Raw genomic sequence first — 23,663 nt, 5'->3', positions numbered from 1 at the left:
AATGTGTATATTTAATGAATTATAAGCAATTGCTACTATAGTTTGACGGGCTTTTACTTTTGCTTCTGCAATCAAAAGTAAGAAGGAACAGCAGCTAAGAAAGAGGAAGGGGAGAGAGGAGAACAGGTTAGAAGAGGAAAAAGGAAGGAATAAGAATCAGAGGCCATATGGAAAGCTAGTTTAGAGATTGAGGAGCGACAGGGAGTAAGGAGGAAAAGGTCACATTCTCAAAGCGGAGAGCGAGCAGAGTATGAGTTGAGGAGGACAAGAATTGGGGCATGAGTCAGCCAAGAAAAGGTGAGACTTGGTACAGAAAGAGTATCAAGTGGGAAGTTCTGGATATGTATGCTGCAGGAAGGACTGTCTCAAAAGTATTCTTTAAATAGAAAAATTCTGGAGAAATGTGATTAAAACAAGAAAGAATAGTTAAGCACTATGTGGGGTGTCAGTCACATAAAATTAACACATACAGAAAAATGTTATTTTATTATTTCTTCTTCCTCTCTTCCTTTTGTTTCTGAATGTTTCTATCCCTCTGAAATTTGTATGTTGGAATTCTAATCTCTAAGGTGGCGATATTAGGAGGTGGGGCCTTTGGGAGGGCTTCACACTCTGAATGGGTTAGTGCCCTTAGAAAAGGGACCCCAGAGAGCTTCCTCACTCTCTTTCTACCATGTGCAGATACAGTGACGAGTGGGCACCAGAATCTGACCATGCTGGCACCCTGATTTTGGACTTCCATCCTCTGGAACTATGAGGAATAAGTTTCTGTTGTCTATAATCTACCCTGTCTATGACAATTTGATATAGGAGCTTGAACTAAGATGATTAATTTAATAGATGCCTTTCCATAACATCTAATTTTGTTGACCATGTTGAATCTGTCTTTAAAGGAAGTCCTATATTAAAGACTGTACTAGTGAACTGATAGTATGTAATAAAAATATATTCCTGCAGTGCCTGTCAAAAGTGGATTGGGGGCTTTTCTGAACTAATGTAAAGTTATTTCCAATAACTTTGAATGAGTGTTATATATGGGCTTCAGCTTTCACTATCGCTTTCTGAGAATCTTACTTCACTTCCTCAGAATAGATTAACTGTTTTTCTCTCAATACAGTCTCATACCACCATATTTATTATTTGTGTTATTAATTACTATTGTAATTAAATGTGTTTGTGTTAGTAGTTGTAAAATGTCTGTTTCTCCTGTTAAACTCTAAACTCTACACATATTGATGTTTTCTATTTGGTATTCATGGCTTTGTACCCAGCACCTGGCATTGTGCCTGGTACAAAGCAGGTACTTAAAAATGCATTTTCAATGCACAAATAGGTAAATAAAATACAACTCTAGGAAAAATAATGCTGAATTTTAAAAAAGGATTATTTAGCTTTGATATTAGCTAAAACATGCTTATCTTTATGATTTATTTCAGTGTAAAAAATCACAACTAATAGAACACACTGATATAGCCATAAATGCAATTTGTATGTAATATTTAAACAAATATTCAAACTGTGTTTATTATTTAGTAGGAACTCTCATTGATTGGCACTATATCAAACACTGCCATGATGTTATATCCATTTCATTTAATCTCCATTCAGGAGGGTGCAGAAATATCTGCCATTTTACATTGTGGGAAACCAAACCTTAGAGAAGATTAACTAATACAACTAGTATGACCACATATTAAAATTATGGATATGTGGGAATTACAAGGTTTAAAAAATGTTGTACCAGGGAAATTGCCAAAAACAAGAAATAATTTTTAATGTAGTCATGCTGAATATAGAATATAAAATTGTAGTTAAGAGGTGTGGTTTCAGATTCAAAAGGTTGAGTTGCACCTGTTCCAATTACTTGAGTGACGTGTGTCTATATGTATGTACAGTCATGTACCACATAACATTTTAACAAGCAACCACATAAAAGATGGTTATCTCATAAGATTACAATGCTGTGTTTTACTGTACCTTTTCTCCTTAGATACACAAATACTTAGCATTGCATTACATTTGCCTCCAATATTAAATACAGTAGCATGTTATATAGGTTTATAGCCTAGGAGCAATAGACTATATAGCATATAACCTAGGCATGTAGGCTATCCTTTCTAGGTTTGTATAGGTGTGCTCTATTAGAGGGGGTTATTTGTTCTTTTACATTTGTCTCTTTCCATCCAATCAGACCATTAGCATTCACTTTTGTTTTCACTGCTGTCAGTTGTCAATTCCTACAAATAAACACACACACACACACACACATTCTCTCTCTCTCTCTCTCCACTCATTATGTGCATACACTCACAGTCACAGACACTTCAGGTTTGCCTTTTCCTAATCTTACTTCATAGATAACCAATCTTAATAATATAAGTAAAATTAGAGAAGAACAAGACTTGAAAATTTCTCAAGTATTTTATTTTATTGTAAAAAGCTAATTGGAATCATTTAGCCTTTGAAAGCACCATATCATCCTTTTCAACTTATTTCCCAGAGAATACCTGATTGGAATGATATATAATACAAACAGAGTTAATTTTAATGAAGTATTTAATTTAAATATGCTAAGTACAATTTAGGCCTTATGGGAAAGAAAACACTTATTTTCTTAATGGATATATGTAACTGGGTCTCAGTGGATATAATCTAATTAAACAACATATTAATTTATATAAAATAAAGTTGCACATAATAAAATCCAGAAAATTATGTGATATTGAAAACTTCAAAACCATAATTACATTCTGAAGTTTCTGTTATTACAGATTTTTAGTAGTTGAATAACCAATTTGTTCACTGGAGTTTTGTGCTACTCATTACCTAATAGTATTTGGAATTAATATTCACAATAGCTTCTATATAATTCTCAGTGTCTAAAATCCAGATATATTTTATTATTGATGAAACTGTTATCTAGTATTAGATTACTTTTTGATCATTTCAAATTTTCTCTTAATTCCAATTAGCTGAGTTTGTACTATAATTTATATAAATTATAAGCAAAACAATTTTATTTTTAATTGTTGGTTCATTTAATTAAAATTAAGTTGATTGATGAATTATTTTATTTTTTAAAGTCAACCAGGTAGTTAGATGTTACCTGTTATTAAACAGTGACATTTTACCAATCCAAATGCCCACTGATGATAGACTGGATAGGGAAAATGTGGCACATATACACCATAGAATACTATGCAGCCATAAAAAACGATGAGTTAATGTCCTTTGTAGGGACATTGATGAACCTGGAAGCCATCACTCTTAGCAAACTGACACAAGAAAAGAAAATCAAACACTGCATGTTCTCACTCGTAGGCTGGTGTTGAACAATCAGAACACATGGACACAGAGAGGGGAGCATCACACACTGAGGTCTGTGGTGGGGCACTAGGGGAGGGACAGCAGGGGGTAGGGAGTTGGGGAGGGATACCGTGGGGAGAAATGCCAGATATAGGTGATGGGGATGGAGACAGCAAACCACATTGCCATGTATGTGCCTATGCAACAATCCTGCATGTTCTTTACATGTACCCCAGCACCTAAAATGCAATTATATGTATATATATAGTGATGTTTTAGAATATCTTCCTAAAAATATGTCATTTTTATTTTCATTTAAGGCTTTATTTTTATTTATTTTTATTTTTTTGGCATTCCATACCTTTCTCATTTTTTCTCACAATCTACTGCCTCAATTGAAATGCATAGCTTAAAACATGAGGTTTTTGATTTGTTGTTTTATGTTGTACTGTTTAGTATTCATTCAGCCTAAAAACCTATGGAATATCTAAGAGGAACATGATTTTTTCCTTTTTATTTTTTATTTTTTTATATTTAGTCACTGCTTAGTAATGTCTCTTATTTATCAATATACAATATTAATAGGTTTAGTACCATCCAGTGAACTAAGTTGCAAATTTTGAAAGTCTCAGAGGTTTTTCTGGACCACAAATAAATAGAACGTTAGCAAATAAGCTTGGATTACAAAATGTAACTTCATTAAATAAATGTCATTATATATGATTATAGTTGCTCACTGAGAAAATTTGTCTATATTTTATTTCATTATAAAGATTATTGGCAGAATGTGAGACAATCAACAGCTTTTGATTTTAAGGATATTTCTTAAAAACCTTAATATTGGAATTATCTGTGTGTGACAAAATTTCTTTAATAAATCCTTGTTACTTGATTAGAGGTTGAATATTTCAGACATCTAAGCCAATTAGAATCATGATTAGTTTGATTGCCAGAACCCTTAAATGTATGTATTATCCATCGATGCATTTAGTTTCTATTTTAGGCATCTTTGATTTAAACATTTTTTAGTGGTTTATGATTCACAGGAAAGTCAATTGCATTTCATTATTTTTTGCTGTATTCTAGATATTTTGTTTTTGCTTCAAAAAATAAATTGGGAGTGCGTTAATCAATTGACTATGTGCAGTGTGAATGACACAGTGCTAGGTTCTAATATATGTGTTAATTAGTTTAAGATATAAACTAAGAACTAAAATGGGTTACTTCTTAAACACATTCATTGTGACCCATGAGGTATATACACATTTTTGGCATCACCTTCTAGAAGTTAGCATCTAGCTCCTCCAATTTTTCAGAAATTAGGCTCCTAGTAAGTAGTTTGTAAGGACAGGCTTTAAAAGCTATATGCCACTGGAGTAATCTAAGTTGAAACGCACCAAAGTAAAACTGTGTCTCAAATTCTGCTGTATATTTTCATGAGATTCTAATAAATTGGATATATCAACTGTGTTATGGGCTGTTTGATGACATTTTGAGGTAGAAAAAGTAAATTGCCTTTTTATTGTACTTTTTGTCAGACATTTTCATACCCCTACTCAAGGCAAACCTTTCGGTTCAGGTGATTCGATTCATATATTACTAGAGAGCACATTGAGGAGTGCTTCTAATTCAGTCTTAGTCTGGAACACTTCATAACTCCTCTTTCTCTCAACACCCCAAAAAAGGAAAAATTGAATTTATGAGTTTTGAATTTGGAAATTATGAGAGGAGAAATAATATTGAACATCTTTCAGAAATCAGTATTTTCACTGGTGATGTATTCCTTAAGCTTGTTCTGTTTCAAAGACAAATCTTAAATTTAGTGAACTAGTTCCTTCCTGTATGAGATTATCCTTTCCATGGTCCATGTGACTCCTGGAAGGTAGGGTATACAACAGGGTACCTCTGCGGGATGTCCTTACCTACTTGAATTTTTAATGTATATTTAAGAATCTTCCACTTACTTTTGAGATCTGGGTACCTCTGAGACAAAATGATTTGGGAAGATTTTTTTCTTTCCAGTAATGTATACTAAGCATTTTATAATTATATATGAAAAGGTTGTGCTTTTGTGCAGAACATTTAATATAGCGTAACTAAGACTACTATCCTTAGACACTGGCAGTTCATTTTTTCTTACACAAAAAAGATAGTTATTTATAAAATGCTACCCTTATAGGACTAGTTATTTTTACATAACTGATACTAATAATCTAGTTTTAGAAAATCTATTTAGCCAGAGAATTAATACTTTTAACTTTGGCTTTCCACTTACAGCTACTAACTTTAAAATTTTATATTTGGCTTTTTTTTTTAAATCCATTTCCTGATAGTTGGTTAAAAAATAAAACTTTTCTAGATTTCGGTTCTTTACTATTTTGTTCTAGATAATTTACTCTCATCAAATTTTGTTTTTCATTTCATTAATGATTCATAAAATATAAAATAAATTTAAAAGCACTAGAAATTTGATCTATCACTTTAATCTTGTTGTAGTTTTTAACAGACTGTCTTTTTTTTAGACAGTGTGTAAGAATATTTCAGAGATCTGAAAATAGAATGCATTTTTTAACCCATGAGAACTTTTTAATTATATGCTCCTTTGTCACTGTTGTTTCTTTTCTATCACAGGAATTTTTGTTGTTGTTCATACATGCCAAGAATCTGTCTACTAATATAGTTATTCCCAAATGTGTCCTTTTCTTTTAATATTTTAAACACAGTTTATTTCCTCATTTGGTCAAGAATAGAATAGATTAAATATTGTGGTAAAAGAAATCAATAGGACTTTTACTACCTTGACCTTTAATAACATCTGTCACACTAGGCAATTCTTTCTTTTCAGTGATCAAGTTACATGATTTCCCTCTTCTGTTTTTCATTGAATTGCAATATAATTCATTTATTTTATCCTTTACTTATAAAAATATATTATTTTCAAATGATTATTTGTATGCAATTTTATTCAAGTCTTTCTGAAATTCTCATATACCAAACTTGTTATAAAATACAGATATATGTTTGGGGACAGGGAACTCTGTACTTCCCTTTCAATTTTGTTGTGAATGCAAAACTCTAAAAAATAAAATTTGTTAATTATAAGAAAACTATAAACAATATAGCAATTGAAATTCCTATGCAAAACGAGTGATTTTGATCTTATACAGTTCAAGAATATCTTTTTGTTTCTATTCATTTTTCTTGTTAAACAGGATTTCCCCCCTTAAGCTATATGAATGTGCGTTAATAGAAACATAAGGAAATATTACCTTCAACATTGCTTAACCTTAAAGTCTTAACCTCCCGACTCCTTTTTATATCTACTAGATTGCTTGGATTTCTTTACTTTTTTTTTTTTAATTTAGTAAGTTTTCAAAAGTCAAAATAACTTATTTAAAACAGTTAATTACTAACAACACTCATCTTTCCCCAAAGTTTGGATTTACAATTCCGAAGTTAACTTTAATGACTTAATCTTCATTTATGTCAGATTGCGCTTTCATATATGGAAGGTTTTAAAAATACATAAATTTCAACTGGGCTAAAGATTTGTGTACACTATTAAGGAGCTTTGCCATTAAACTAAATGAGGTATTAAAGTCTTAAAACCACAGTTATAATAAGAGAGAGAACTCAACCATAACTATATGACTAAAGAAAACACTAATTGATGATGCTTTATTTTCAATTGTCCAAAACAGACTTGTTTCGTGTGGTGCTTTTAATTGAGTTATACAGTTTCTTTGTTTTTCTTCTGTTTTTATGGATGTGGGACTCTTTAACTCGTAAAACTTTGTACTTTATTCATATGTGGTTTTTGGTAATTAGGTTTTCTTTTTTTACCTCCACAAAACAACAGTTTAGTCAATGTAATACTGCTAACCATGTGGTTGATTTTCTTTTTTAAAAAATTCTGAATCATATCTGTTTGAAATTGTAGCATGAGGATATATTTTAAGCAAAGTCATTGAAATTACATTTTTCCACCAATAATGAAAATGCATTTTCTGAAAGGAGAAAAATCACATAACTATGGTTATATTACATGAAAAGCCTTTTTAAAAATTCAGGGATGGATAATAGAGTTTATTCTTTTGCTTTTTTTGAGCACTATTATGTAGTCATCACTTCTTTGGTTGCTGGGAACACAGCATTGAATAAGACAGCATTCCTGATTTTGGAGTTCATGTTAAACAATTTTTTCCCTAAATTTGCTTAGATATTAAGTGACTTTTTTGAACAAAAAATATTAATTTTTCCTTTTAGAATGAGTTTCATCAACCAAATGAGATAGATACTTGTTAGTAGTTTTCTGGTTTTTACATATGTTATGTTTCTTGAACATCATGATTCTTGAGATAGAGCCTTATAATTTTAGTTAATAGCAAACATTTATAACAATGAAACAAAACGCTGTTTAGATTTGCTTAAATATATATTTCTTTTCTATCTTAGCTGGGAAGTTTTAAGGTTTCTTCTGTCAAACATAAGATGGTGGTTGGAAGAGTATCGCTTTGATGGGTTTCGTTTTGATGGTGTTACATCCATGCTTTACCATCACCATGGAATGGGTAGGTGACCTGATATATTACAGATGTAACTAATGATTTGATTTCTTTTTTTTTTTTTTTTTTTTCTGGACGATCATAATCAGGTTTGGAGTTAATTGCAGAAGCTTCAATGACCATTGCTGGTATCTTGATTTTTATTAGTTCTATTATGTATGCCTTCTCTGCAGTAATTTATTACCCAATTTTGACAAGTGGTACAGTATTAAGTATGTTTTATAAGTAAGCAAAAGATAATAATTTCCTTTGAAAGATATCTACTTAAGGCTGAGTGCAGTGGCTCACGCCTATAATCCCAGCACTTTGGGAGGCCAAGATGGGTGGATCACCTGAGGTCAGGAGTTTGAGACCAGCCTGACCAACAAGGAGAAACCCCATCTCTACTAAAAATACAAAAAATTAGCTAGGCGTGGTGGTGCATGCCTGTAGTTCCACCTGCTCTGGAGCCTGAGACAGGAGAAATGCTTGAACCCAGGAGGCGGAAGTTGGGGTGAGCTGAGATTGCACCATTGCACTCTAGCCTGGGCAACAAGAGTGAAACTCTGTCTAAAAAAAAAAATTATATATATATACTTAATATGCTGTTATTAGTGTGTGGCTTAAAATTTTTTTTTGAGGAAGCCATTTATCCCTCAGGATGTGAACCCTACAGCACTTCTAATGAAAATTAAAAATAATAAGTGAGAACAGTTGTGAATGCATAGGTTTTTACATATTGCACATTGAATAAAATATATATTTTAATTATAGATTCACCTGGTTAATATTAAATTATACATTAATTTGAAAATTAAAAATATTCATCAGACTCTCAGTTTAAAAGTTGTACAAAGTGGAATCACAGAATAATCCCTCAATAGATGACATGGGAACAATTATTGTTATTATTATTTATTTATTTTTTAAAGACAGTCTCGTTTTGTTGCCAAGGCTGGAGTGCAATTGCACGATCTCTGCTCACTGTAAGCTCCGTCTCTCTGGGTCAAGCCATTTTCCTGCCTTAGCCTCTGGAATAGTTAGGGTTACAAGACACCCGCCATCATGCCTGGGTAATTTATTTTTATTTTTATTTTTTTTAAGTAGAGACGAGGTTTCACCATGTTGGCCAGGTTGGTCTCTAACTTCTGACCTCAGGTGATCCGACCGCCTTGGCCTTTCAAAGTGTTGGGATTACAGGTGTGAGCCGCTGCACCCGGCCACTTATTATTATTTTTTCATAGCCAAGTATTCGCCAGCAATAAACAGTCAAAAAAAAGGGGGGGTGAAAAACTTGAATGTAAATCTTGAAAATTGACTGCCAAGAACAGAAACTAAACATTCAATGTGTGCCACTGCTTGATCTTACTCATGATGCTGCCTGCTTGAAATGTTCCTAGGAAAGAAGTCAAATCTGTAAAACACAACAGATTTCACTGGTATCTATTTTCCAGTTTCGGGGAAGCTGACTTATGGTATACAAAGGCAAGGATGGCAAAAGTTAAGAAAAATCCTTTCCTAAATGCCTAAATGCCCCTGCAGCTCCCTCATGAGAGAGGGGTATATTCCAGGGATTTGTGGTATTAGAGAAATGAACCAAAGTTTATAGATATGGGATGTGCTTTTTATGGATGGAGAATCCGGGAAATGGTAAAGAAAAATATTCTGAGTTACTTAACATGTTTGTCTCCCTTGGAATGAGGGAGCGCAACATACAAAATCCCTGAAACTGCACAGCAAAAGATCAAATATAATACCAGAAAAGTTGAGATAAACCAATTAATATCAAGACACAGTATTTAATTTATAAACTCAATAATAAAGAGAAATTCATCAGATTCATCAGGAGGTGTTGAATTTACCTGCAGTTTACCTGCATGCATTAAAAAAAAAAAAAAAAAAAAAAAGTGATTGGACTCAGTATTCTATTGCCAGGAGCAATGTCTGCAAAAGTCTTACAAAGTGTGACTCAAAAATTTGCTACTTGAATGATGATTGCCAGGGGCTGGGGAGTGGAAGAAATGGAGAGGTGTTGGTCAAAGGTCACAAACTTTTGTTTTAAGGTGCATAAGCTATGTGGAATCTAATGTAACCATAGTTGATAATATTACTTGGTATTTGATGAGAGCAGAGTTTAGATATCCTTACCACACACACACACACACACACACACACACACACGCACACACACACACAAATGGTAACTATGGGTGGTGATTAATGTGTTAATTTGAGTGTAGTAATCAGTACATAGTGTTTACCTATATCAAATCAGTACCTTGGAAACCTTGAATGCATAGTTTTTCTCAATTAAATATTTTTAAATTAAAGAATGACAGTATCAAACAAAAATGAGAAACTTGGCAGTTATATTGCTGCTGAAATATAAACATGAAATAACTTGAAGAATAAGACTTCCGTAATTATAATTGAAAATATTCCTCAGAGATAGAATCCAGAAAACTGAAAAAAAAGATCAATAGAACTTAGATATAGAGAAACAGGAAAAAAGGCTGATATTGAGCACAAATTTGATTTTATTATAACAATAAGAGTAAATTACAGAAAGAATAGAAAGTAAATGGTATAACCCCAGTAAGTGAAATATTCTGTTACTAACTAAAATTAGGAGGTGGTAGAAGAGGAAGTAGGAGAAAGTTGGAGACTATGTAATCTCTTTATCACAGGAAACTCCGTATTGCATAAATTCAAGTACATGTTTGAAATAATATAAATATTATGTCTCAGTTTTATTAGGGTTTTCCTGTTTTCTTTTCCTTACCTCAAAGGGATCTATTACAAGCTAACATTAACATCTTAATGTGACAGAAAATGTATTGAAAATTTGATATTCAGAATTCTCTTTAGTATTGATTTCACTTTTTTTGCCTTATAATTTGGTTAAATTAAATCTTTAAAGTGTTTTGTTTTACTTGTGTGTGTGCATTTATCAAACAGAATTGATTTGCGAGATTGAACTCTGAATGTTGACGTGTAGTACTTTTCTAAGTCAGTATATTTGCTGATGGATATGTTTTCATTAAACTAGTCAGTATATTTACTGATGGATATGTTATCATTAAACTTTACTACAAAAACAAAATTCATGTAAACAAACTAATTGGTGGATGTATTTGTGCAGAGTTAAGTCTTGCTTATTAACAAAATCCGTATTGATTTTCTTTTTCTAAGGTCAAGGTTTTTCAGGTGATTACAGTGAATATTTCGGACTACAAGTAGATGAAGATGCCTTGACTTACCTCATGTTGGCAAATCATTTGACTCACACATTGTATCCAGATTCTATAACAATTGCTGAGGTAAAGCCATAGTGAAGTCTTACCTTCTGACCTCCTTTAATAGCATTTTGTCAGCATACTTATTTGATTAATCAATCTCATGTTGTCAATAATTGTGTGAGTGAAATTCTACCCTGAGTATAGTGCAGCTATCTTGTATGGGTGGCCCATTATTTAGAATTCACTGTTTCCCTATTAAGAGGTAATGTATACTAATTACTTGTCACCATTCTATTGTTAAAAAGAAAATGCCAGTGGTTAGAATGTTAAATTCTAAATAAATGTCCTAATCAGTAGACAGGGCATTCTACCATGAGACCTTCAGCAGAGAAAAGAATTGAATATTAATGTGTTTCTGTCCATTTATTATTATTTTTTTCTTTCGTGGCTCAATCATTAGAGATACGATGGATCACTGCCTGCAAGCTTCTCTGAAGCCTTTCTTTTTCTGATGTGGTTACCTTTCTTGTTTATGTTATTGCTCTCGAATTGCCAAGTGTTCACTAGTTATTCATGATTCTTGAAGGTTCATGATTAACTGCCCCAAAGCTGCACTGTAATGATATAATTCCATATATGCATAATTGACAATTCCCCTCTTGGTGATAAATGTGATAAATTAAGAAGTTTGTTAAATGCTTATGCTAATTTAGATTTAGTGCTAAAATCCCTCTGGTTTTCTGAGTTCTCTAACTAGGAATTATTATTAAAATTGAATTTAGCATGTTAAAACTTTTCTATGTAAAGTATAGTGGTTGGCATATAAAAATAATAAGACTATTGTTATAAAGAGTCAGAATTAAGGTGTATTTTTACATTGTTGGTGTTTAGTTTGTTGGCATGAAATGCAATAGTAAGTTTCCTTCCTGTAATATTTGTTTTTTTGTATAGACTGTTTTTATATCCATCCTTTCTCAAAATCAGAAATCTCCAATTTTATAAATGTTATGATTTTGATGGTTGGATAGAGAATAGTTTTATTCCATTCAGGCATTTTACTTTCTAAGTATTTTCTGGAAATAGAGCAGTAGCCCTAAATTCCTGAAACTTGTTCTTATGTACAATTAAAAAAAAAAAAATCCTATCATACAATTTAGAAACCCAGTAATATTTCATAATCCCTTTCTACCTACATTTGATCATAGTACATCTTGCTAATACTTGTGATAATACTTTTTGTGCTGAATATCTCTAACATCAGAGTGTATTTTAAACTTTTGTCATCTGTATATTTGAATTTTATTTGTTAAACATCAAAAAATTAATTATTTTGTCAATGATATTTATGGCAGTCTGAAGCAGAGATATTACAAATGACAAATTACTGCAAATAATTAATGACAGCACAAATCAAAAGTGGGTATTGAAGAAAAAGAAGCAATGATTTAACACATGAAACTTAAAATTGTTATATTGATCTTTCCATTCATTTCCAGTAAAGTAGTTTCATCATCTAGGGAGCTTTTTTCTGATTATCGGTGTTTCTACCGATGAAACTTTGAGACTTTAGCCTACTTTATATTACTTGATTTTAGATTTTATAAAAAACAAGATGTGCCTTCAATTTATTCTACTTAAATTGAAAACTACTTCAATTTCAATACTTCACTTTTCTGTCTAATGGGAGTCTCTTAAAAATGTAGAATTGATCCCCATGAACTTTTTTTTTTTAAGAAAAGGAATGTATTTGAATGAATAAGCAATGCAATTTTATATAAATTCCTTTAGTAGAAATATGAATTTATTTATAATGACAGTTATAAAAATTGAAACCTTATTTTACTCAAATATATCTACCATTTTACATTATTATATTTTCTATATTAAAACATTTTGGATTGAGGCATTTTTTTCCCTCTGGAATGGTTATAAGTGCTCTTTAGATAGTAAAAAATTAGAACTATTTTGATTTCATCCCAAACACAGAATCATTTTCATATACCATATGACTCGGCATCAACTGTTTTATATTTAGAGTATGTTTATTTTGATGACCGTTATGATTTACCTTTTTTTCCTTAAAAATTTTAAAAGAATTGTCACTAACTTTCTACTTTCAAAAGAGGGCTGCAAATAACTCATATGCATCAAAGAGGCAGCTTTCTAGGAATCAGATTTAAAAGTCAGGACCATATGATTGTTACCTAAATGTCAGGGCTTCCGTCTAGGTCCTGCTGCTTGCTGCACAGAAAGCCAATCACTGAAACAGTGATTATTGCTGAAGAAGAAGGTTTTGATCAGTCTCAAATCCATCTCTCTGATCAACTAAAATTAGGCATTTATGTCATAGGAAATAAATGTAACAATGTGTAAGAAAACAGAACTAGAGAAAGGTAAGGAAGCAATCATCAGGAATGATTGGTATGGCATCTCATTGCATGCCATGATTTGGTGAGTTTCAGTTCTTTGATACTTTTTTTGAGAAGCCTGAGGGATAAATATAGGTTTCAAGCTTTTCAAAAGGGTCGATTTCTATGTTTATCCAGAAAATCTGTCTATGGGATGATTGGGTTTCATGATGGCCATATGTTTTTCTTAGCAGATTCTATTTCTTAACACAACGCTGAGACTGGATATAGAGCATGCCTTAATATTGTCTTGAGAAAATTTATCTTGATCTTTAATACCAGCCCATCACCAGTCATTCTTAACAGTTTGGTCTTTTGAAACTCTTTTACAAGGCATTGTGTCTATAATTCTAGTTCCTAACATGGTGCCTCATATTTAATACATATTCATCCAATCCTGTCTGTGAAAACGCGACTTATATTTTGATAAACAGAACTGTTAAAATGGCTTCTTTTCTACTGATCATCTTTTTTTCTGCTTTATAAACCATAAATATGTTTATGTGTATTTAGGCCCTAGTTTATGAATCTAAGAAAGTCAGATATTATGTCTTATTTTTTAATCCCTCAGAGCACCTCACTCATTCACTCGATGAATATTTGCTGAATAACCTCCTTGTGCCAAGTATTATTTAACTCTTCTAGATTCTTGGGGTATATCAGTGACCAACTACTATAAACCCATGCCTTCATGGTTCTTAAATAATAACAGGGAGTAGGGAAACAGCTAATTGGATAGCAAATCTTATAGGGAATGCTTAATATGTAATTGTTGAATTGAATCCTAAGCTAAGGAATTTGAATTTTCTGTTGTTGGTTATTGAAATCTATTGAAGGGCAGTAATAGGAGCAGAGTCTCTCATAAGACATGAATTTGCAGCAGTTAGTATAAAGAGAATGTGGAAATGGGGACTGCCATTTGGATATGGTCTTGGCCAGCAGTAATGAAGGTTAAATAAGATTGTGGCTATGGTAATGAAGCAACAGAAAGTGACTTACTTGAAAGATGTTGTGGAATTAGAACTGATAGCACTTAGCTCATATTTTCCTATCATTGTCTTAATAATATATTTTGTTACATTAATTTTATTTATTTGACTAATTATTGGATTACTAATTGTATAGTGGTGGCATAAAAGAGTAGAAAGGACATACTGTCAAAAAGCTTCATATCTGAATTCTAGCTCTACCATTAATAATCCTCTATCTTGGCCAGGTATGGTAGCTAATGCCTGTAATCCCAGGGTTTTGGGAGGTCGAGACAGGTGGATCACTTGAGGTCAGGAGTTTGAGACCAGCCTGGCCAACATGGAGAAACCCCATCTCTACTAAAAATACAAAACATATTAGCCGGGAGTGGTGGTGGGCACCTGTAATCCCAGCTACTTGGGAAGCTGAGGCAGGAGAATTGCTTGAACCTAGGATGTGGAGGTTTCATTAAGCCAAGGTCACGTCACTACACTCCAACCTGGGCAACAAGAGCAAAACTCTGTCTTAAAAAAAAAAAAAAAATTCTCTATCTTGAGAAATCCTTCACCTTAATAAGCCCCTGTTTCTGTGTTTGCTAAATGAAGATAATCCCTACCTAATTTCAAAGACCCCTTCTAAGTGTAAGCTACTATAGTAAAAGCAACTGTATTGTTTCACTTTTAATGTACTAACTCTACGTTTTATTTTATCAAAAGCTAGTGTTCAAAAAATACACTCCCTATCAGAGCTATATACAGAAAGAACAAATATAGCAGATTTCTGCCACATGCATTTTTGTGCTTGATGAAAGCAACAAAACTAATAAAAATGTTTTACGGTAGTTTCAAAATAAGAAACTATGTTTTAACAATAATAGTTTTACTATTTTATGTTCTCTAGGTGATGCTGAAGAAAAGAAAAAAAATAGCTTAATGAGATCCAAGTTTGCCTGGAGTGAAAATAGCCGGCAAAAGTTTTGCTGGGAAATGAAATGTGCTATCACAATTTTACCTACTTTTATAATCATGTTACCAAAACAGCCCCAAAATATATGCCCCTGTTATTGTTTTCACTTATTGGCCTGAGCTTTACTGTCAGAATATTCACTAAAAGTTTGATCATTAAGAAGTGATGTTCTCTGTCTTAGGATGTATCAGGAATGCCAGCTCTGTGCTCTCCAATTTCCCAGGGAGGGGGTGGTTTCGACTATCGACTAGCCATGGCAATTCCAGATAAGTGGATTCAGGTAAGAGTCCATGTAAATATTTTTTGTTTTTGTGCATACTATGTTGCTTCATTTATCTTTATTTCTTAGTTATGATCATTAGTTACAGATATTATAATTGAAGTATCAAATTATTTCTTTAGTCTGTCGATTCTTATGCTTTTTAATAAGGTGCTTCCAAAAATGTTAAAAGTTCTAATTTAAAGTATTCATACTTACGTTATTCAGGCAAGGGGAAAATATGATTAATATAATATTAGCTGTATAAATGGAATTTTGCATTATCAATGCAATTATATGAAACTTCAGTGCTCTATATTTAATACACATTAGACTTCATTAAAGCATTCGTTTATGCCTACAAATCATGTATTAATGTAGAAGTTACTCCTTAATTCCCAGTACTTGCTTAACTGTATGGTTTTTCCTCAATAAATTTGGATTCATCCATTCTTTTATTCAGCATTTAAAAGTCCTTACCATGTGCCAGACACAAAGAATGAATTACTATACATAGTACTTTGCACATCATTTATCAATAAAATTTTATTAAATTTAATGATAGTTCAAGTAGTTTGGATTTTTTTCATTGATATAGAACATACGGTAGCAGCCATGTTGACAATCATGGGCTGAATATGTATAAGGGGTCAGATATGTATTCAACAAAATCATCGCTTTCTGATGAGCCTTTATTATGGACATGAACTGGTCCCATGAGACCACAGTTGAAGAAGGGCTTAATTTTATGCAGAAAAACCATAGAGCCTGCTCTTAAAGAAGTGGTTACTATAATCATTTCTTAGCTGTCTTTACTGTCTCCCTGGGCAATTTGTGCAATGCATAGTTGTGACGTTAAACTTCAACCAACATAACTTCTGCTCCTACATTTGTAGTAATTCCTTAAATATTATCAGGTCCAAAAACAAGTATTTCATAAAGATTATTACTTAAAAATATACAAACAAACAAAGGTGTATTCTCCTTTAATACATGGGAAGGTAGCCTTATTATTTGTTGCTTTTAAAAAAATACTGTGGTCTTCAAGTTACTCACCTTGGTATAAGGTTCTGTATAAGCTCATCTCTTACTATTTCTAATTTTTTCATGTAGACTTTTTTTCCTCACAAGTGACAAATCTTACTTTTTAACATCCTGCTAAATCGCTCATTCTTTGTTTGCATTCAATAATCTTTTAAGGTGTACATCAACCTAGAATTATTTTTCAGTCAGTAATAGCACATGATGAGATATTTCCTCTGTAAGTATTCATGGCAGCTTAAAAAAATACTGAAATTTAACCTAATAAATATTTAAGTACCATATATGCTGAAGGTAATATATTGGGCAGTGTATCATACTTAGTTACCATACATGATAACTATAATAATCATAGTTATCAAATAGAAAAAATGTTTTATCCTAAATATAGGATATGACCACCCTATTTTAGATTATAAATTCTCTGAAAGTAGTTATCATTTTCTATTGTAATTATTTTAAATTCTTATTGTATCACCAAATTGGGTCCACCCTTAGTAAAAAAAACTAGAATTAAAATAATATTACAACAAAACCCTTTGACACAGTGATTTTCCTCTACTTTTGTAAGTCATACATTTAAAAACAATTCAACAAATGTCTCCCATTCTTCTTACATGTCAACAAAACACAAGAGCTATTAAATCAGATAACAAGGGTACACAGATTACATATGGCCTGTGATGTTATCTATGCATACAGTATGAGTTAGATTATAATGCTAGAAGGCTAGATTTTATTCATGTTTTTGTTGTTCAAAAGCAAATTATTTATCATTTTCTGGTTGTATTATTTCAAAATCATTGGTTTGGAATATCATTCTTAGATTAAGCATTTACTGAACAAATATTTGACTGTCTAAAGTATGCCAAATTTTCTGTATCTCCTTTCTTTTTAAAAATTAGATCATTTTTGAAGTGTTTGTGTTAAGGTGATGTTTGTGTCTAATGAACTCATTGATCTATTAATTCCACCAAATATTTACTGAGCACCTACTATTTTTTAATGAATATAACTTTCTAATTAAACTTTCTGAAATATTTGGATAATTGTGGATTCATATGCAGCTGGAAGACAATACAGTGAGATCTGGTATACTCAATCAGTTTTTTAGTGGTAACTTCTTGCAAAGCTATAGGACTGTATTTTAACTACGATACTGACATTGATTTTCTCAAGGTGTGAAATACGTCCATTGCCACAAGATTCCCTCATGTCGCCTTTAGAGTAACGCCTACTTATTTGCCTGCCTCTAATCACTCCTTAATCTCGTGTAACCACTAATATCTAATATTTCTAATATCTGATATCTCAAGGTGCATAACTTTCTCAAGGTGCAAAATATGTCCATTGCCACAAGATTCCCTCATGTCGCCTTTAGAGTAACACTACTTATTTGCCTGCCTCTAATCACTCCTTAATCTCATGTAACCACTAATATCTAATATTTCTAATATCTAATACCACTAATATCTCCATTTCTGTAATTTTATCACTTCAAAAATATTATATAAATGGAATCATACTGTTTGTGAACTTGCCGTATTGGCATTTTCAGTTAGCAAAATTTTCTTGAGATTTATTCAAGAAAACATCCAATGTTGTTACACCCAACATTTTTGTTGCATGTATCATCAGCACATTCAGTAGAGTTCCACGGCAGGGGTATACCACAGTTTAACCATTCACCCATTGAAAAACATCCAAGTTGTTTCCAGGTTATGGCTATTGTGAATAAAGTTACTATATATATGTGTGTACTCGTTTTTTATCAACAAAAGTTTCATAACTGTGAAATAAGTGCTGAAACACTACATTTACTGAACCATATAGTAAATCTCTGGTTTTTTTTTTAAGAAATTGCTAAACTGTTTTCCAAAGTAACTGTCACATTTTACGTTCCTACTGGTGATGTTTGAAAGACTTGCTCCTAAACATCCTCCCCAGCATTTGGTGTTGTCACTATTTTTTTTTTTATTTTAGCTATTATAATCAGCATGTAGTTATATCTCATTGTGGTTTTAATTTATATTATTTTTCAAATGGTTTATAATGCTGGCTGGATACCAAGCATGTGCCTATTTGCCTCCTTCATGTCCTCTTTGGTGAGGTATCTATCTGTTTATGTCATTTAACCATTTCCTGATTACATTGTTTATTTTCTGTGAAGTTTTGAGATTCTTTATATATTTTAGATTCAACTCCTTTGCCAGATATATCGTAATCAGATATTTTCTCTTAGTCTGAAGCTTGTTCTTTCATCTTTTTCACATTGGCTTTCACAGAGCAATATTTTTTAAAATTTCGATGAAGGCCAATTTATCGTTTTTCCCTTGTTTTCATTTTTTATATTTAAGTCCATGATCCATTTTGAGTTAATTTTTGCGTAATATATTAGCTCAAGTTTCTTTATCTTTCTCTTTTACCTATGTATATTCAATTCTTTCAGCTCCATCATTTGTTGAAACATCTGCCCTCCTTCCATTGAATTGCTTTGGCCCTTTTGTCAAAAGTCTGGCACATTTGTGTAGGTCTATATATTAGTTTCCTATTGTTACTATGCCCATTTACCACAAGTTTAGTGGCTTAAACAACACAAATTCACAACAGTTCTATATGTTACAAAAAACGAAATGGGTTTTACTGGGCTAAAATCAAGGTATTGACAGGGTTGTATTTATTCTGGGGACTCTAAGGGAGAAGCCATTTCCTTGCCTTTTCTCACTTCTAAAAGCTGCCTATATTCCTTGGCTCATGGCTCCCTCTTCTGTCTTCAAAGCAGCAGTATTGCATCTTCAAATGTCTCTCTTATTTCAACACTCATGCATGTTTTTTAGAAAGATAATCGTGGATTAGGCTGTGTCCATCTATGGATGCTTGCTCTTCTGCCTGATGATTCATACTGCCATTATGAGAACGCTTATGTTCTCAGAGTTGTATGAGAGTGTGTTGAATTAAAGAGGGAGACTAAATTGAGGACATAATCCTGAGGAACATCAGCCTTTATAGGACAAACAGAGGAAGATAATTCATAGTATGTCAGGAATGATGGGAAAAATCAAAACAATATAAAACAAGAGTTTCAGTCATAGACTAATAAAGGAAGTTCATGGGGAGGAGATAGGATCAGCAATGTCAATATGTATAGCAAGTATTTACTTAAGAAAGAGCAATTACTAACTTAAGCTGGGACTACAAGTTTAACCTCAGCAAGTTCAGTTGCATGAAACTATAGTGTTAGAGGGACAGAGCCAGACTGAAGACCGAATGGAAATTGAAATGCAGACACAAAATGTGTGGTCTGTTAAGAGGGTAATTATTTGTTGTTAAAATTTGAAATAGTTGTTATTTTATCATTTTTTAAAAATGAAACAAAACACTTTTTACAAATTTTTCTTCATGTAAACAAAAAATACATAACAAGTGTACCTCTACCATGTACAAGTTATAGAAAGACATACTGTGCAATAACACATTACTGTGGGCATCTATCAAGAGGTAGCAGTTATTACAGAAAAAAAGCTATGAAGATCCTAAAATGTAATGATTAAACTGTCTGCACAAAAGCAAATACATACCACTACCACACACACACACACCACTGTCACTTGGACATTATAAAAGCTGTGATTGCAGTAAAAGTTTAAACAGTGATAACTTTGCTATATGGGTGGGTTAGTATCTGCGTATCAGATAGTTTGCACTGAAATAATGCATACCTTTGGATTGGGATTTAAAATTTAAAAAGTAATGGTTTACTCAGAAGTTAATTTTTCTTTCTTGTGTCTAGCTACTTAAAGAGTTTAAAGATGAAGATTGGAATATGGGCAATATAGTATACACTCTCACAAACAGGCGTTACCTTGAAAAGTGCATTGCTTATGCAGAGAGCCATGATCAGGTAAATGAATATGTGTATATATTCATTTCTCTCATTCCCTCTTTCTTCCTTTTTCACTCCCCTTAATAACATATTTAAATGTAAGCATATCAAAATATAAACTTCTATACTTAGTATAGTGTGTGTGTGTGTGTGTGTGTGTGTGTGTAAATATATATCTTTACAGGAAAACTACTGATATTAGAAAAAATGTTAAATTTGTTGATGTAGAAACCCCAGTTTCAAAATGCAGTAGTATGTTTGTCCTGCCAAACTATAATAGATTATGCATTGCAGTTGCAAATATTATACGTTTTCTTTCCCTTGTCATAATGAAGAACATTAGTACTAATCCAGAGTTATTTTAGTTTCCATCTCAGGTTTCCTTCTAGGGATATTCTTTTATGCTTTTGACAAGCATTCTTCAGTTTTTCCCCTCAATCAATGAAATCTCCTGCTAATTGATCACCATGATCCCTGTTTCTTCCAGACTTTATTTTCTCAAATACACACTGAGATATTTTCCAAAGAGGAAAGCTCATCTTGTCAACCGAGATCTATTGGTCAAAGCCTATAATTCAAAGTCACTCATAATTTGCCCAAGCTGAAGTTTTCAGTTTCATTCTCTGCCCGACTCTCCAAGCCTCCTGTGCTTCAATACTTTCAAATCCCCACCCATTCCAAATAGGTCAGCTTTTTGCAATCTTGTGCTTTCCCCCATGTATCTGTATCTGGGAAGTTCCTATTCAGACCTAATTGCCTGGATCTGACATCACATTCTATATGAAACCTTCCTTGGATCACGTAGTGAAAAAATAGTTTTCCCGTCCTCCACGTTTCCATTATGTTTTAGGGACAGAATTTTTTTTTTTTTCATTGTCTTTCTGTTTCCAGCCTTTAGCACTGTGACTGATCCTAGTAATCACTTAATAAATATTTTTTAAATGGAGAAAAAAGGCCACTTATTTAAAGCTATATTAATCCTTTTACACATCAACATAAAATTTCCTTTCTATAGATTAAAATGGAGACAATTAAATTTTTAAATTATTTTTATTAAAAAATTGAAACTAAATAATTTTCTCTATCATTTTTGCAGACATTGGCCATTTAATGTAAACATGATTTTTTTCAGGTGTCTCCTCTCATTGTTAAGAAAGTGTAAGTAGAGCAGGGGTTGATTAACCAAGGCCGGGGGCCAAATCCTATCTGCTGCCTGTTTTGGTAAATAAAGTTACTTTAAACACAGCCATGCTCATTCATTTATGTATTCTCTTTTGGGCCAAAATGAAGCATTTGAGTAGCTGAGACAGAGAAAGTGGCCCACATGTAGAGAAACTTAATGACCTCTGAAGTAAACATATGTTAATTTTTGCATCTTCCAAATTGGGGCTGTGTTTTCTTAAATTTATATTATCCTTGTCCGTAGAGCAGATAAGATAAATATCTGTCAAAAAAAGCAGAACCCAATCTAGAAAAGAATAATATTAGTTTAATAGGTGAGTGGTTGGGTTGTTGAAGGGGTAAACTTTCACCAAATACATAACAATTTGAAATTTAAAATATATGCATAAATTATAGCTTTCTATTGCAAACTCGAAGCTGCAGCACATAGTGATTTCTCAGCATTTGTTTATTTTGTGTGAATGAAAGTAAACAAATGAGTGGCATGAACAAATTGAAGATGAAACAGATTTCTTTTACCTCATCTGTAAAAAAACAGATTTACCAAGAATTATTTCATACTTTAAGAATTCAGGTAATTCTGCTCTTATTTTCAAGAATTGTCAGGATAGCAGAAATAATGCAGTTTGACTAGTTCTTTCTGAAAGCAAATATACTTTTCTTAAGCCTGATAAAAATATAATTTACATAAATACATATAAAATGAATAAATAAAAATATATAATTTATATTAAAATGTTTATGGATGTTATTTTAAACATTTTAGATAAATTCATAACAACTAAATTTGTAAAATTAACTTAATTTTACCAGTATCTCAACAGGATTTTATAGGAGGGCGACTTGATATGAGAATAAGCTTTATCTGCGAGCCTGTTAGAAAGATATTAAAATAATTTTATAATGGAATCAGACATTATAGAAATAAATAATTATAGCTAAAAATATAATTAAAAAATTAAAAACAAGCAGAGAAGGTAAATTGTTTAAGAAGTAGTCGTATAAATCTTATAACAATTTTTAAAGAAAAGTCATTTTAATTAAATTAGGTTAAAGATAGAAAAGATTTTAAGCAAAAGTTTTTCTAGGAAATGAAAGTAATTATAATAAGTACAGAGATTATGGGTTAATTTCTATTATACATTTCACTCTATGTTGCTGTTTTGTCCATGATGAATACCTCATTAGTTAGATGGTTTTAACTGTAAATAATTCAGATTTTTAGGAGGTCTCCCTTCTGTTATTCAGGGCATTTCTGAGTTACCTGACACGGTTATTAATTATTATATTTTCAGGTAAATAAACTAGATTAAATGGCAAATACACTGAGAAAGCAAATTTACACTTAAATAAAAGTTCTCAACTATTTCCTCTGCTGAGGGCAGGAAGGTACTATTGTAATATATTTATACACATATATTACTTATTTATATGTGTGTGTGTATATATATATATAAATGATTTTTCAGAAACTTTTTTCAAAGCAAATGAAATCATTATATACAAACTATTATAAATTTCTAATTTAATATTCTCCACATTATAATAAATGTTGCAGAAAATGTAAAGTGTCAGCTCAGATGTAACAAACTTGCAGGTACCTTATCATGAATATTTCACCAACCACTTTTAAAAATAAAAATTAGTTCTGAAAACAAATGTGTTGATTTCTAACTTATGTTACCAGCTTACTTTCAGCTTGGAAAATCACCAGTGGAAAATACCTGAAATTAATACTAATCTACACACCTCTTCTACAGTGTTTCCTGTCATGTGCAACCATGTGTTGTTCTAATGTGAATCACACCTACGTAGTACTTTTTTTTCCATTTATCTCCATTTCTTTTATTTCTTTCTTTTCTTTTT

General features: G+C 31.9%; 1 protein-coding gene across 1 annotated transcript in view; it reads left to right on the top strand.

Annotated features, from left to right (window-relative positions):
• Positions 1–23,663, top strand: part of GBE1 (1,4-alpha-glucan branching enzyme 1) — a 265,023-nt gene that overhangs the window by 153,818 nt on the left and 87,542 nt on the right. The window contains exons 8-11 of the mRNA XM_017540010.2: positions 7,762–7,877; positions 11,043–11,170; positions 15,614–15,712; positions 20,523–20,633. Of these exons, the coding sequence (XP_017395499.1) occupies positions 7,762–7,877; positions 11,043–11,170; positions 15,614–15,712; positions 20,523–20,633 (454 nt within the window). The remainder of the gene's footprint in view (positions 1–7,761; positions 7,878–11,042; positions 11,171–15,613; positions 15,713–20,522; positions 20,634–23,663) is intronic.

The sequence above is a fragment of the Cebus imitator genome, unplaced genomic scaffold, assembly GCF_001604975.1.
Source record: "Cebus imitator isolate Cc_AM_T3 unplaced genomic scaffold, Cebus_imitator-1.0 Scaffold7, whole genome shotgun sequence".
In the NCBI taxonomy this organism is placed as follows: domain Eukaryota; kingdom Metazoa; phylum Chordata; class Mammalia; order Primates; family Cebidae; genus Cebus; species Cebus imitator.
This window is presented reverse-complemented; position numbering and strand designations above follow the sequence as displayed.